Source organism: Argopecten irradians, chromosome 15 (genome assembly GCF_041381155.1).
Source record: "Argopecten irradians isolate NY chromosome 15, Ai_NY, whole genome shotgun sequence".
Classification (NCBI taxonomy): Eukaryota; Metazoa; Mollusca; class Bivalvia; order Pectinida; family Pectinidae; genus Argopecten; species Argopecten irradians.
In genome coordinates this window covers 501,432-514,915 of record NC_091148.1, presented here as the reverse complement: position 1 = coordinate 514,915, position 13,484 = coordinate 501,432, and the positions used below count along the sequence as shown (strand labels likewise).

At 35.3% G+C, this 13,484-nt stretch overlaps 1 protein-coding gene across 1 annotated transcript in view; it reads right to left on the bottom strand.

Annotated features, from left to right (window-relative positions):
• LOC138309593 (uncharacterized) overlaps nucleotides 1–3,483 on the bottom strand; it is a 46,322-nt gene extending 42,839 nt beyond the window's left edge. The window contains exon 1 of the mRNA XM_069250815.1: nucleotides 3,225–3,483. Coding sequence (XP_069106916.1) covers nucleotides 3,225–3,483 — 259 coding nt within the window. The remainder of the gene's footprint in view (nucleotides 1–3,224) is intronic.
• Nucleotides 3,484–13,484: the final 10,001 nt, after the last annotated feature.

The window sequence follows — 13,484 nt, the reverse complement described above, 5'->3', positions numbered from 1 at the left end:
TTATTGAAGCTAGACATGTTTTTGATATTATTGTGGTGAAATGTCATGGCATCATTTATTGTTATTGAAGCTAGCATGTTTTTGATATTTATTGTGGTGAAATGTCATGGGCATCATTTATTGTTATTGAAGCTAGCATGTTTTTGATATTTATTGTGGTGAAATGTCATGGCATCATTTATTTACTGTAGCTATTGAAGCTAGCATTGTTTTTGATATTATTGTGCAGCTGAAATAATTGTGGGCATGGCATCATTTATTTGTTATTGAAGCTAGCATGTTTTTGATGTTAATTGGTGATGAAATGTCATGGCAATCACTTTGGATATTGAAATGTCATAAATTGTGTGCATCATTATATTGTTATTGAAGCTAGCAGGTTTTTGTTATTATTGTGGTGTGAAATGTCATGGCATCATTTATTGTTATTTGAAGCTGCATGTTTTTGATATTATAATACGAAGCATAAACACCCAATGTTTGCGATTTGCATTTTTTTGTGCTTTTTGTATTCGACGCATGTTGTGATTGAAAACATAACAAAGTAATTTCTGCAGTACATTATCTGATCGTTCCAGCATGGTTAAGCAACGTATGGCTTACATATGTTGGGGGGGGGGGGGGGGGGGTTGTAGTAATATGGTCCCCGCTGGGGGGGGACAATTGGGTCATGCATGTCCTTGTTGCAAAATTATGAGTATGTTAATTGAAAAACACGATTTTTTGAATTTTTAATGGAATGCTCAAGTTTGTGTTTTGTATCAGATTTGAATAAAATATTAGAAAAATAAATTTATGTAACCCTAGCTGACCTTGGTTTAATAATGTCCGTGTCGCATGTATTTTGCCGCTGTTGTCAAGTGATTAATTTATCCCCTGTTGACATGTACAATAAAAAATACAATTTACGTTGCTTGTCAAAAAGCTAGTTTTACAGCATTATGTTTTCACTGTTCAAAGAGAACACGGTTTGCGGTTTTACATCCCTAGCAGTGTGTGAAAACATTAATTTATTGCTTTTGTTTTTTGTTGATGAAAAACACGGTTCGGGAACTGACAGTACAATGCCAGTATCTGTTATTTTTGACTGCATCGCCGCTGCTGGTCAGGTGGTTGTAGCTATTCACGTGAGTTTCATGTAGGTTTACCCTGGGAAACTGGCCACTGCTACCCTTTCTCTAGCCTATTTGTTGTTATTGTTCAATATCACCCTTCAGATTTTTGACCTGAAAAACAAATTATGTTTCCATGGATGGCTCCTGTTTTTGTCCCCAATGGGCGGTCAATGCGCGAGTAGGCCCGGGTCTGGGGTCATGTGTTGGCAGAATTAGATCATATATCACCACACACGTATGCTCCCCCTTGGTGGAGATGGTGACGTTTGTAATGACAGTAGTTGGTTTATGGCCTCACATCTAACCCATGCCATTCCCTGCTGTATTGGCCCAGGCACAGTTTGTCATCAGGTTTGTGTCCGCTGTACCGTTTTACACCTTGTGAAGCACGGCTCTTAACATGTTTTAATATTTCCTGTTTTTTACAGAATTTCCCAGTTTGTAAATGTACTCAAACGCAATGGTCTGCTTTCTTTACTGAAGTATTTCTTATTCACAGAAGTTTGATGTTTTTTTTAAAAGTAAACAGCTTTATTCAATATTTTGAAACGACTTTTTTTTATTCAATATAGTGAATGGTTCTATATGTTGTATGTTTAATGTAGTAAAGATTTCAGATTTACATCCTCTAGGTCCAAGATAGCTCCAGTGAACGGACATACCAGAAAAATTGTAAGCATTTTCCGACGGATATTTGGACCTTATTGTTTCCAGGATAGGGTCACAGTTTGCGAAATTCATTCTGTCGATTTAGTGTGGATGGAAATCGCTATTCCAAAAGTTGATTTATGATTTGACGATTTGTGCTGTGCAATTGTATATTTGATAAAGCTATTTGTTTGTTTCTGAATCTGGTGACGAAATGTCACCAGAAACAACATGTTAAGCCATTGAAAATTGTTGTTGTATGATGATTTTCAATATTAATCATAATAAAAATTTGGTTCCAAAGTCAAAAGAGGATGATTTTCAGAGGTATTATTTTGTGAAATGTGTTTTTTATGAATATTGAACATTTGAACATTCTGTGAAACTTAAATTATTTTTATTTTTTAGTGATCTTGACCTACGTTTTGCATTAACATTGATCACACGGGAGTCTTATTGTATTCTGGTATTGACCTATTGACCTTTGTCCGACCGCGGTCAATAACAAAAACTCTCCCAACTGCTGTTGTCGACGCTATTGTTGGCAGACTCGAAGTTTTTTTGACATTTTCGATTCGTGTTATTGAATGTATTTGTGCCCTCTGTTGTCCCGGCTGGTCAATCTGTTGTCCGCATTATGAATGTTGGTCTGAATTTTGTTGTTTCAACGGAGTGTAACCATTTCGGCAATGACCATTTTTTTGTGGTTTTAATCGTTGTTTTTTGTTTGCACGTGAGGATCGCATACTTGTGTGTGGATGAATGTCGCGAAAGAGATATGTAATTTTTTTGTCTGGACTTTCCCCCATAGTCACCGTTTATTCCTTTATTACCAAGTCTATGTATTGTTTGTTGTTTTGATTTTGCATAAAACACTATATCAACCCTGTTTCCCTTGTTCACTGTTGACAAAACTGTTTGAATTGTCATGTATGTCATAGTTTTATTGCGAGCATATTGTGTTCAAGTTTGTATTATTAAAATTTTTTCTTTAGTACGACAACTATGTTAATGTCGCTGTATCTCTTTGTCTTCGTTTGTCAAACTTAAAACTTATTGTACAAGTAAAAGTTTTGATTCAGACCTATTTTTATTGTGCTTTTGTCAAAATGTAATGATTTTTTTTTGGTCTTGAAATTTGCAACATTTGTCATTTTGTACCAAAATGACTTCATATGTTTTTTTTTTTAGCATTACATTTTTTTTTTTATTTGTTCATTTCTGTATCTGTTACATGTTTTTGGTGTCCGGTTCTGTATTTGTGTTGTTTTAGCGTGCAGTTTTTTGTGTTGTTTCTGTGTCCAGGTCTGTATTTGTGTTGTTTCTGTGTCCTCAGGTCTGTATTTGTTGTTGTTTCTGTGTCCAGACCTGATTTGTGTTTCTGTGTTGTATTGTTGTTTGTTGTTCTGTATTTTGTGTTGTTTCTGTGTCAGTTTGGGTATTTTTGTTGTTTCTGTGTACCTGAGTTTGTGTTGGTTTGTGTACAGTCACTGTTGTTCTTGTTGTCTTCTGTTGGTTGATTGTGTGTTTTTGTGTGTGTGGTGTAGTTCTGGTATTTGTGTTGTTTCTGTGTGTCCCAGTCTGTATTTGTTGTTGTGTTTGTTAATTTTTCCTGTGTCCAGTATTTGTTTGTGTTTGTTTTCTGTGTACCAGGTTCTGTAATTTGTGTTGTTTCTGTGTACAGTGAGTTGTTGGTGTTTCTTTGTGTCTTGTGACACATTGTTTGTTTCTTTCCTATTTTTGTGTTTTTGGGACTGTGTCCAGTTCTGTATTTGTGTTGTTTCTTTGTCCAGTTCTGAATTTGTGTATTTTCTTTGTTGTTTTCTGTGTCCTGTTTCTGTATTTGTGTTTTTTTTTCTGATGTCCAGTTCTGTGTTTGTGTTTGTTTCTGTGTACAATTACATGGTGATAAAACTTGGGACCCACATTTTGCAGTACACAATGTTTGTGTTTCTGTGTACCTACATGGGATAAAATTTGGTGTTTTGTTGTTTGTGTTTGATGTTGACCTACATGGTGTAACATGATTTAAAAACTTGGGACCCACACACAATTTGTTTGTTTCTGTGTCTACAGTTCTGTATTTGGGACCCCCTCCCCACACATTGTTTTTCTGTGTACCTACATTGTTTGTTTTGTTTCTGTGGTACCTGTGTAGCCCATGTGTCACAATTGTTTGTTTTTCTGATATTGTGTAAAACTTGGGACCCACACACAATTTGTCATTGTTTTTTGTGTACCCTACAATGTGTTGTTTCTTGTTCCAGTTCTGCTATTTGTGTTTGTTTCTTGTATTCCTATATTGGTGATAAAACTTGTGGTTCTGTGTTGTTTGTTTCTGTGTACCTACATGGGTATAAAACTTGTGACTGTTTCAATTGTTTGTTTCTGTGTCCCTACATGGGATTGTTTTTTGTGACCCCCACACACAATTGTTTGTTTCTGTGTACCTACATGTATAAAACTTGGGACCCGTCGTCCAGTTCTGTTTTTGTTTTATTTCTGTGTACCTACATGTCTAAAACTTGGGTTTTTTGTCCACACACAATTGTTATTTGTTTGTGTTGTACTACATGTCCATTTTCTGTGGAGCCCACACAATTTTTTGTTTCTGTGTCCACACAATATTAAACTGTTTTTGTTTCTGTGTACCTACATGGGATAAAACTTGGGTATCTATTCCCACACAATTTTTGTTTCTGTGTACCTACATGGGATAAAACTTGGGACCGTGTATGTCACACAATTGTTTGTTTCTGTGTACCTTACATGTGATAAAACTTGGGACCCACTGTGTCCAGTTGTCTGTACACAATTTGTTTTTTCTGTGTACCACATGGGTAAAACTTGTGACCCTGTTTTTGTTTGTTCTGTGTACCTACATGGGATAAAAACTTGGACCTGTCCACACAATTGTTTTTTTTGTTGTTTCATGTGTAAAACTTGGGACCAGTTTCACAATGTTTGTTTCTGTGTATACCTACATGGTTTCTGTGTCCATTTCTGTTTTGTTTGTTTCTTTGTGTTTTTCCTACATGTTTTTTACTGTGTTTTTTCAGTGGGACCCTGTTCTGTTTTGTGTTGTTTTGTGTTTGTGTATGTGTCCAGTTCTGTATTCAATGTTTTCTATTGTCCACACAATTCTGTTTTTGTTTTTTTCTGTGACCAACTTGTTTTGTTTTCTGTGTTTGTGTTTTGTTTCTGTGTCACAGTTCTGTATTTGTTTCTGTTACCTTTTCAAACTGTCCAGTTCATTTTTCTTTTTTCTGTGTCCATATTATGGGTATAATGTTTTTGTGTGACCAGTTCTGTATTTGTTTGTTTCTGTGTACCTACATGTGTGTGTTTGTTTCTGTGTCACAATTGTATTTTTCTGTGTGTACCTTACATGGGATAAAACTTGGGACCCCCACCACACAAATGTGTATTTGTGTTGTTTCAGTGTCCTTGGACCTGTATCAATTTGTGTTTGTTTCTGTGTCCTTCATGGGATATTTTTCTTGTTTTGCTTGTACAATTGTTTGTTTTCTGTGTACCTAGTTTGGATTTTGTGTTGTTTCTGGGTCCAGTCCCACACAATTGTGTTTGTTTTTGTGGTGATTTTAACATGGGATAAAACTTGGGACCACCAGTTCAATTGTTTGTTTCTGTGTATACAAGGTAAAACTGTGACCTACACTGTATTGTTGTTTTTGGGTCCAGTTCCAATTCTGTTTACATGGGATAAAACTTTTTTGACCCACCAGTTCTGTTTTTTGTTGTTTGTTTCTGTGTCCATTACATGTTTCTGTGTTTTTTTTGTGTCCACACACAATTTGTTTGTTTCTTGTCCAGATACATGTATTTTGGTTTTTTTCTGTGTCCAGTTCTGTAATTTGTGTTTTTTTTCTGTGTACCAGTTCATGGGATAAAACTTTGTGGTTTCTTATTTGTGTTGTTTCTGTGTACCTTCATTGGGATAAAACTTGGGATTTCTGTAATTGTGTTGTTTCTGTGTCCAGTGTGATATTTGTGTTTTTCTGTGTCCAGTTCTGTATATTTGTTGTTATCTGTGTACCAGGGATAAAACTTCTGTATTTGTTTGTTTTCTGTGTACCTACATGGTAAAACTTGGGACCCATGTTTTATTTTTGTTTGTTAGTTTTCTGTGTCCAGTTACTGTGATTTTTGGGACCCACTGTGTCCAATTCTGTTTTGTGTTGTTTTCTGTGTACCTACATTTTGACACCGTTTCACACAATTGTTCTGTATTCTGTGTACCTACATTAAAACTTGTGTCCCACACTGTAATTGTTTGTTTGTGTGTACCTACATTCTGTGACCTTGTTTGTTTCTGTGTACATGTTTGTGTTTGGGACCCTGTGTCACACAATTGTTTGTTTCTGTGTTGTTTTACATGGGATAAAACTGTGACCAACCACACAGTGTTGTTTCTGTTTTCTGTTGTTTGTTGTTTTGTGTCCACTGTTTTGTTTTTGTATACCTACATGGGATAAAACTGAGTTGTTCCTCTAGTTTTCTGTAATTTTGTTTTTTTTGTCTGTTCCAGTACATGGTGATAAAAACTGTGGAGTTTCCCCACACAATTTGTTTTTTCTGTGTCCAGTTCAATTTTGGTTAAAACCTGTGTTTTGTTTGTTTCTGTGTACCTACAGTTCTAAAACTTGTGACCCCCACACAAACAATTGTTTTTTTCTGTGTCCTACAGTTCTGTACCCACACACAATTGTTTGTTTCTGTGTACCTACATGGGATAAAACTTGGGACCCCGTTGTGACTGATTTGTTTGTGTACCAGTACATGGGATAAAACTTGTTCCCCCACACAATTGTTTGTTTCTGTCTGTATACATGGTGTAATATTTCTGTTCACAATTGTTTGTGTTTCTGTGTCCACATGGTTCTGTTGGGACATTGTTTAGTTTTGTGTACCTACATGGGATAAAACTTGTGTCGTTTCTGTACAATTTTTGTTTCAATGTGTGGGATAAAACTGTTTTTTGTTTCTGTGTACCTACATGGGATTTTCTTGGGACCCCACCAGTATTTGTTTGTATGTTTTTCTGTGTCCTACATTTCTGTATTTGGTTGTTTCTGTGTACCAGTTGTATTTGTTTGTTTCTGTTTACCTACATGGATTGTGTTGGGACCCACACACAGTTCTGTGTTTGTGTTGTTTCTGTATTCCAGTTCTGGGATAAGCTGTTGTTGTGTCCACACACAATTGTTTGTATTTCTCAGTGTACCTGTTTGTTAGTTTTATAAACTTGTGTCCGTTCTCGTATTTTGTTTGTTTCTGTGTACCAGTTCATGGGATAAAACTGTTGTTTAATTGTTTGTTTTCCAGTTCTGTATTTGTGTTGTTTTTGTGTGTACCTACATGTTTGTCTTGGGAATTCTGTGTTGTTTGTTTCTGTGTACCACATGGGATAAAACTTGTGTTGTTTTGTGTCACACAATTGTTCTGTTTTTGTGTTACCTTCATGTTGATTTCTTTGGGTTTGTTTGTTTCTGTGTACCTCTTGTATTTGGTTGTTTCTGTGTCCAGTTTCTGTATTTGTTTGTTTCTGTGTACCTACATGGGAATTTGTAAAACTTGTGTTGTGTTTCTGTGTCCAGTTCTGTATTGTTTGTTTCTGTGTCCAGTTCATGGGATAAAACTTGGTGTCCAGTTCTGTATTTTGTGTTGTTTCTGTGTACCACATGGGGATTGTGTTGTTTGTTGTTTGTTTTTTGTTTCTGTGTCCAGTTCTGTATTTGTGTTTTTTTGGGACCCCCACACAATTGTTTGTGTTGTTTCTGTGTGTTTCATGTTAAAACTTGGTATTTTGTGTCACACAATTTGTTTTGTTTTCTGTGTACCACATGGTATAAACTTGTTGACCCCACACACAATTGTTTGTGTTTTCTGTGTACCTACTGTATATTGTTGTTTTTGTAAAAAACTTGTCCCAGTTGTAATTGTTTGTTTCTGTGTACCTACAATGTATAAAAACTTGTTTTGACCCCCACACACAATTGTGTTGTTTCTGTGTCAAGATCCTACATGTGTTGATTCTGTGGGACCCCCACAGTTCACAATTGTTTGTTTCTGTGTCCTAGTTCTGGGATAAAACTTGTTGTATGTCTATAAAAACTTGGACTGTTGTTTGTTATCTTTACCTTGTGTCCACACGGTATTTTGTGTTGTTTCTGTGTCCAGTTCATGTTTTTTTGTTGACCTTTTTGATTCACAATGTTTGTTTCTGTATACATGGGATAAAAACTTTGTTTTTTTTGTTGGTTTGTTTTCTGACCTAATGTTGTAGTTTTGTATTTGGTGTTGTTTTCACACACTGTGTTGTTTTTGTGTACCTACATTGATAAAACTTGTGTACCCACACACACATTTTTTTGTTTCTGTGTACAGTACATGTTATAAAACTCTGTTGTTTCTTTGTCACACAAATTGTTTGTTTTTCTGTGTACCAGTTCATGTGATAAAACTTTGGGACCCGACACACAATCTGTTTGTTTGTTTGTGTACCTACATGGTGTGTTTGGGACCCACCCACACAATTGTTTGTTTCTGTGTACCTACATTTTGTGTTGTTTTATTGACCCACACACTGTATTTTCTGTTGTTTACATGTGATCCAGTTCTGTATTTGTGTTTGTTTCTGTGTCCAGTTCTGTATAAAACCTTTGTTTCTGTTTCTGTATTTGTGTTAAACACTGTTTCTGTGTCCAGTTCTGTGTTGTTTTGTTATCTGTGTACCTACATTCTGATAAAAACTTGGGATGTGTTGTTTCCTGTTCCTACATCTGTATTTTGTGTTGTTTCTGTGTCCAGTTTCTGTATTTGTGTTGTTTCTGTGTCCACATTTGTAATTGGGACTGTGTTGTTTTCTGTGTACCACATGGGATAAAACTGTATTTGTTTGTTTGTTTCTGTTTTTACATGGGATCCAAACACTGGACTGTATTTGTGTTGTTTCTGTGTCCTAGTTCTGTATTTGAATTTGTTGTTTCTTGTGTCCCAGTTCTGTATAACAATTGTTGTTTTCTGTGTACCTCCAGTTTCTGTATATTGTTGTTGACCCACTGTGTCAGTTCAGTATTTGTGTTGTTTCTGTGTCCCCAGTTCTGTGATTTGTTGTTGTTTTAAAAATGTGTCCAGTGACTGTATTGTGTTGTTTCTGTGTCCTGTTTTGTATTTGGATAGTGTCTGTATGTGGTTTCAGTGTCCAGTCTGTATTTGTGTTGTTTTCAGTGTCCATTCTGTATTTGTGTTAATTCTGTGTCCAGTTCTGTATTGTGTTGTTTTTGTGTCAGTGTCTGCAGTTCTGTATCTTGTTTTTGTTCCAGTTCTGTATTTTGTGTTGTTTCTGTGTCCAGTTCTGTATTTGTGTTGTTTTCTGTGTCCAGTTCTGTATTTGTGTTTGGTCTGTTTTGTAGGTTCTGTATTATGTTTGTTTGTGTTTTGTATTTGTGTTTCTGTGTCCAGTTCTGTATTTGTGTTGTTTTTGGGTCAGTGTCCAGTTCTGTATCTGTGTTGTTTCTGTTTCCGGTTCTGTATATATGTTGTTTGTATGATCAGTTCTGTATTTGTGTTGTTTCTGTGTCCAGTTTGTATTTGAGCTGTTTCTCTGTCCAGTTCTGTATTTGTGTTGTTTTTGTGTTGAGTTCTGTATTTTTGGTTGCTTTTGTGTCCTGTTCTGTATTTGTGTTGTTTCAGTGTTCATGTCAGTGTTTATTGTCATATTTGGTGCGATTAGATAATACACAGTTTCTCTAATCAGAGCAAATTATGTTGACCATAGTCTAGAAGTTTGTTAACTGTGCTTTATTGATGGGTATTTCTATTTTAAATACAGTGACCTCCAAAACCGAACCTTCTCAAAACTAAATATTTCTTCAAACCGACCACCATTTTTTTTGATCTCAAGGTTAGAAACTATCCTTCGTTGTTAGTTGTAACGGAAAACTCTCAAAGTCGAATTCTCTGGATTCCAAATACAAACATATTTTGTGTCCCCAAAAATGAGTGGAATGCATTTATAGATAGAAGTGGATACTTACATTAATGCCTATCATTTCTTTCCTGTTGTTGTTTTTACTCTCAATGTGATACTGCATTCCTGGACAGCGATAATGATGACGACGAAATTGCATAACATGTATAATTGCAATAATTTGTAGAAATTGATTGCCTAACGAATACGATAATTTCAGAGGCATATTTAAACAATAAATGTAATGATTTGGTTATGGCAGTCATTTTATCTAGTAAATGAGCAGAATTGTTTCATGACGAGATGACAGACGAGTAATGCACCTATTTCTACGTTTGGTGAGCGACCATTTGATATAGACTGTTTGCTGTAATTTATCTGCACGCTGTGGTCTATATCTGCTGCACACTGGGGGGGTCCCGAGTGAGACAGGTGATGTGACAACAGCTATGTACAGGTGTGGCTGTACAGGTGTACCCGTCCTGTTCTCCACTATTTACCTGTCTTGTCCTGTCAGTGGCCTAACGATGCACAATATGTCCCCACACTTACTGTTGCATGTAGACTGGTCTGCACCGCCCTACCCGCTCATAGTTCCCACACATCCGTAATCTTGTACTTGTTTAATCTGTCGCTATCTATGAGAATACATTGAAGCAATGGTGTGGAGAATCAGACCACCGGAACAAATACGGCTATGTCCCGACGACAAATCAACTCAGAGTTTGGAATACTTACTTTTCCAGAATATATCTTTTTTATTTCTCTTTTTATCTGTTTTTTTTTTTTTTTTTTTTTTCTAATCCTGAACTATATTACATCCAGCCAAGAATTTCCACTTCTTTTAAGATTTGAAAAAAAGAATGCTTGTCATTTGAATTAAGCATGCTTTTAAAGTGGTCACAAAAGGAAGAGATGACAGTCCAATATATCACTTTTTTTTTAAGTACGATAGTTTCAGTACAATACGAAATATGGAGTACAGACAAACATAAAAATGATCACGGTTATAAAAAAGATATACCCCAACAACCAGCGTTCATTCACAATTTGAATGAAAAACACAGAGAAAACATTTCTCTAGAAATAAAAATACGAGCATCACCTTCAAATGTGCCTAGAATGATCTTTACAAGTCTGTCGGGAGGAATACACCAGAAGGCACAAGTAACTTACTTGTAGAGCTGGTCAAAGAGACCGATTAGCTATATCATTTACTTTATTCTATTTAGCACCATGTTTTTATCACTTACAAATCGCGGTTCTAACAAGGCGTTACCCTTTATTATCCAAATCGCCTAAGAATCGACATTGTGCATTTTATTTGGCAGGAAAACAATTGGAACAGTGTTTTATCTGTTTACGAAAGTAAAAATTATATTTAGGTCGTTTTAAAAATTAAAACCATTGATATCGACAGAAACAAATATCCTCTCGGGTTGGTATTTCTTGTCTGGCATTTAAGTAACAGAAACCAACCAAGACGTAATTTTGTTACTTTTTGTAACGTGCCATCTGTGATTGGGCGTGAGTCTAAGACTATACTTCATGACCTTTGGATCCCAGAACTTGACGTCGTTAACAGAATGTTGTAGTCCATGTTTAACTGTCGCAAACCCAATGTCAAGAAGATATTGTAGTGACACATCGTATGACATCACAAACCTCGACCGCCCCTGGGGACTACATAAAACGGTGGGCTGACCAAAAGACCTCGTCATGTACGTGTAGCACTAAGACGTTTTATTGAACAGACCACACAGACATTTAAAAACAATGTTAGTCTTCGTTTAGCCACACTAACTGACATAATTGAACTCAATACTTGAAATTAAACACAAATCTGACAGCGCCGCTCCAAAGGGGAATTTAGTTTTATGTGATCCGCTCTATTGGGGCAAATGAAAACCATATGAAGAATTGAATTACGCTATGAAATATTGGCAGCATATATTTTCCCAGTCCCCTTGTGTGCTTTTTTATCAAACATGACAACTATTACAATTTCACCAACGTACACAAACATTACCACAATTGTATTCTCTGAAATATTAAGGACAAGTACCTCCATACAGAATGAATGTTGTTGATCAAAGGGAAAGTCTTAGTAGAGATATTCCTCGGCCGTGATCAATGACACGATGTCAGAAATGATAGATTGAGTTGATTCCTGTATCTTCTTCTGGAGCGAACTAGGTGCTGAGTCATTCTCATTGTGATGGCCATGATGAAGAAGAATGTAGTGCACTAACCTGCAAGGTTTGCGAAATTCCATAAAGTTTAGCTGATAGTCTCTTGTGTTTAGAAATGTCATGGCATCATTTATTGTTATTGAAGCTAGCATGTTTTTGATATTATTTGGTGGTGAAATGTCATGGCATCATTTTATTGTTATTGAAGCATGGCATAGCATGTTTTTGATATTATTGTGGTTAAATGTCATGGCATCATTTATTGTTATTGAAGTAGCTAGCATGGCATCATTTATTGTTTTTGATAGCATTTATTATTGTGGTGAAATGTCATGGCATCATTTATTGTTATTGAAGCTAGCATTTTTTTGATATTATTGTGGTGAAATGTCATGGCATCATTTATTGTTATTGAAGCTAGCATGTTTTTGATATTATTGTGGTGAAATGTCATGGCATCATTTATTGTTATTGAAGCTAGCATGTTTTTGATATTATTGTGATGAAATGTCATGGCATCATTTATTGTTATTGAAGCTAGCATGTTTTTGATATTATTGTGGTGAAATGTCATGGCATCATTTATTGTTATTGAAGCTAGCATGTTTTTGATATTATTGTGGTGAAATGTCATGGCATCATTTATTGTTATTGAAGCTAGCATGTTTTTTGATATTATTGTGACTGAAATGTCATGGCATCATTTATTGTTATTGAAGCTAGCATGTTTTGAAGCTAGCATTTTTGATATTATTGTGGTGAAATGTCATGGCATCATTTATTGTTATTGAAGCTAGCATGTTTTTGATATTATTGTGGTGAAATGTCATGGCATCATTTATTGTTATTGAAGCTAGCATGTTTTTGATATTATTGTGGTGAAATGTCATGGCATCATTTATTGTTATTGAAGCTAGCATGTTTTTGATATTATTGTGGTGAAATGTCATGGCATCATTTATTGTTATTGAAGCTAGCATGTTTTTGATATTATTGTGGTGAAATGTCATGGCATCATTTATTGTTATTGAAGCTAGCATGTTTTTGATATTATTGTGGTGAAATGTCATGGCATCATTTATTGTTATTGAAGCTAGCATGTTTTTGATATTATTGTGGTGAAATGTCATGGCATCATTTATTGTTATTGAAGCTAGCATGTTTTTGATATTATTGTGGTGAAATGTCATGGCATCATTTATTGTTATTGAAGCTAGCATGTTTTTGATATTTATTGTGATGAAATGTCATGGCATCATTTATTGTTATTGAAGCTAGCTGTTTTTGATATTATTTGTGGTGAAATGTCATGGCATCATTTATTGTTATTGAAGCTAGCATGTTTTTGATATTATTGTGGTGAAATGTCATGGCATCATTTATTGTTATTGAAGCTAGCATGTTTTTGATATTATTGTGGTGAAATGTCATGGCATCATTTATTGTTATTGAAGCTAGCATGTTTTTTTGATATTATTGTGGTGAATTGTCATGGCTATTCATTATTAATATTGAAGCTAGCATGTTTTTTGATAT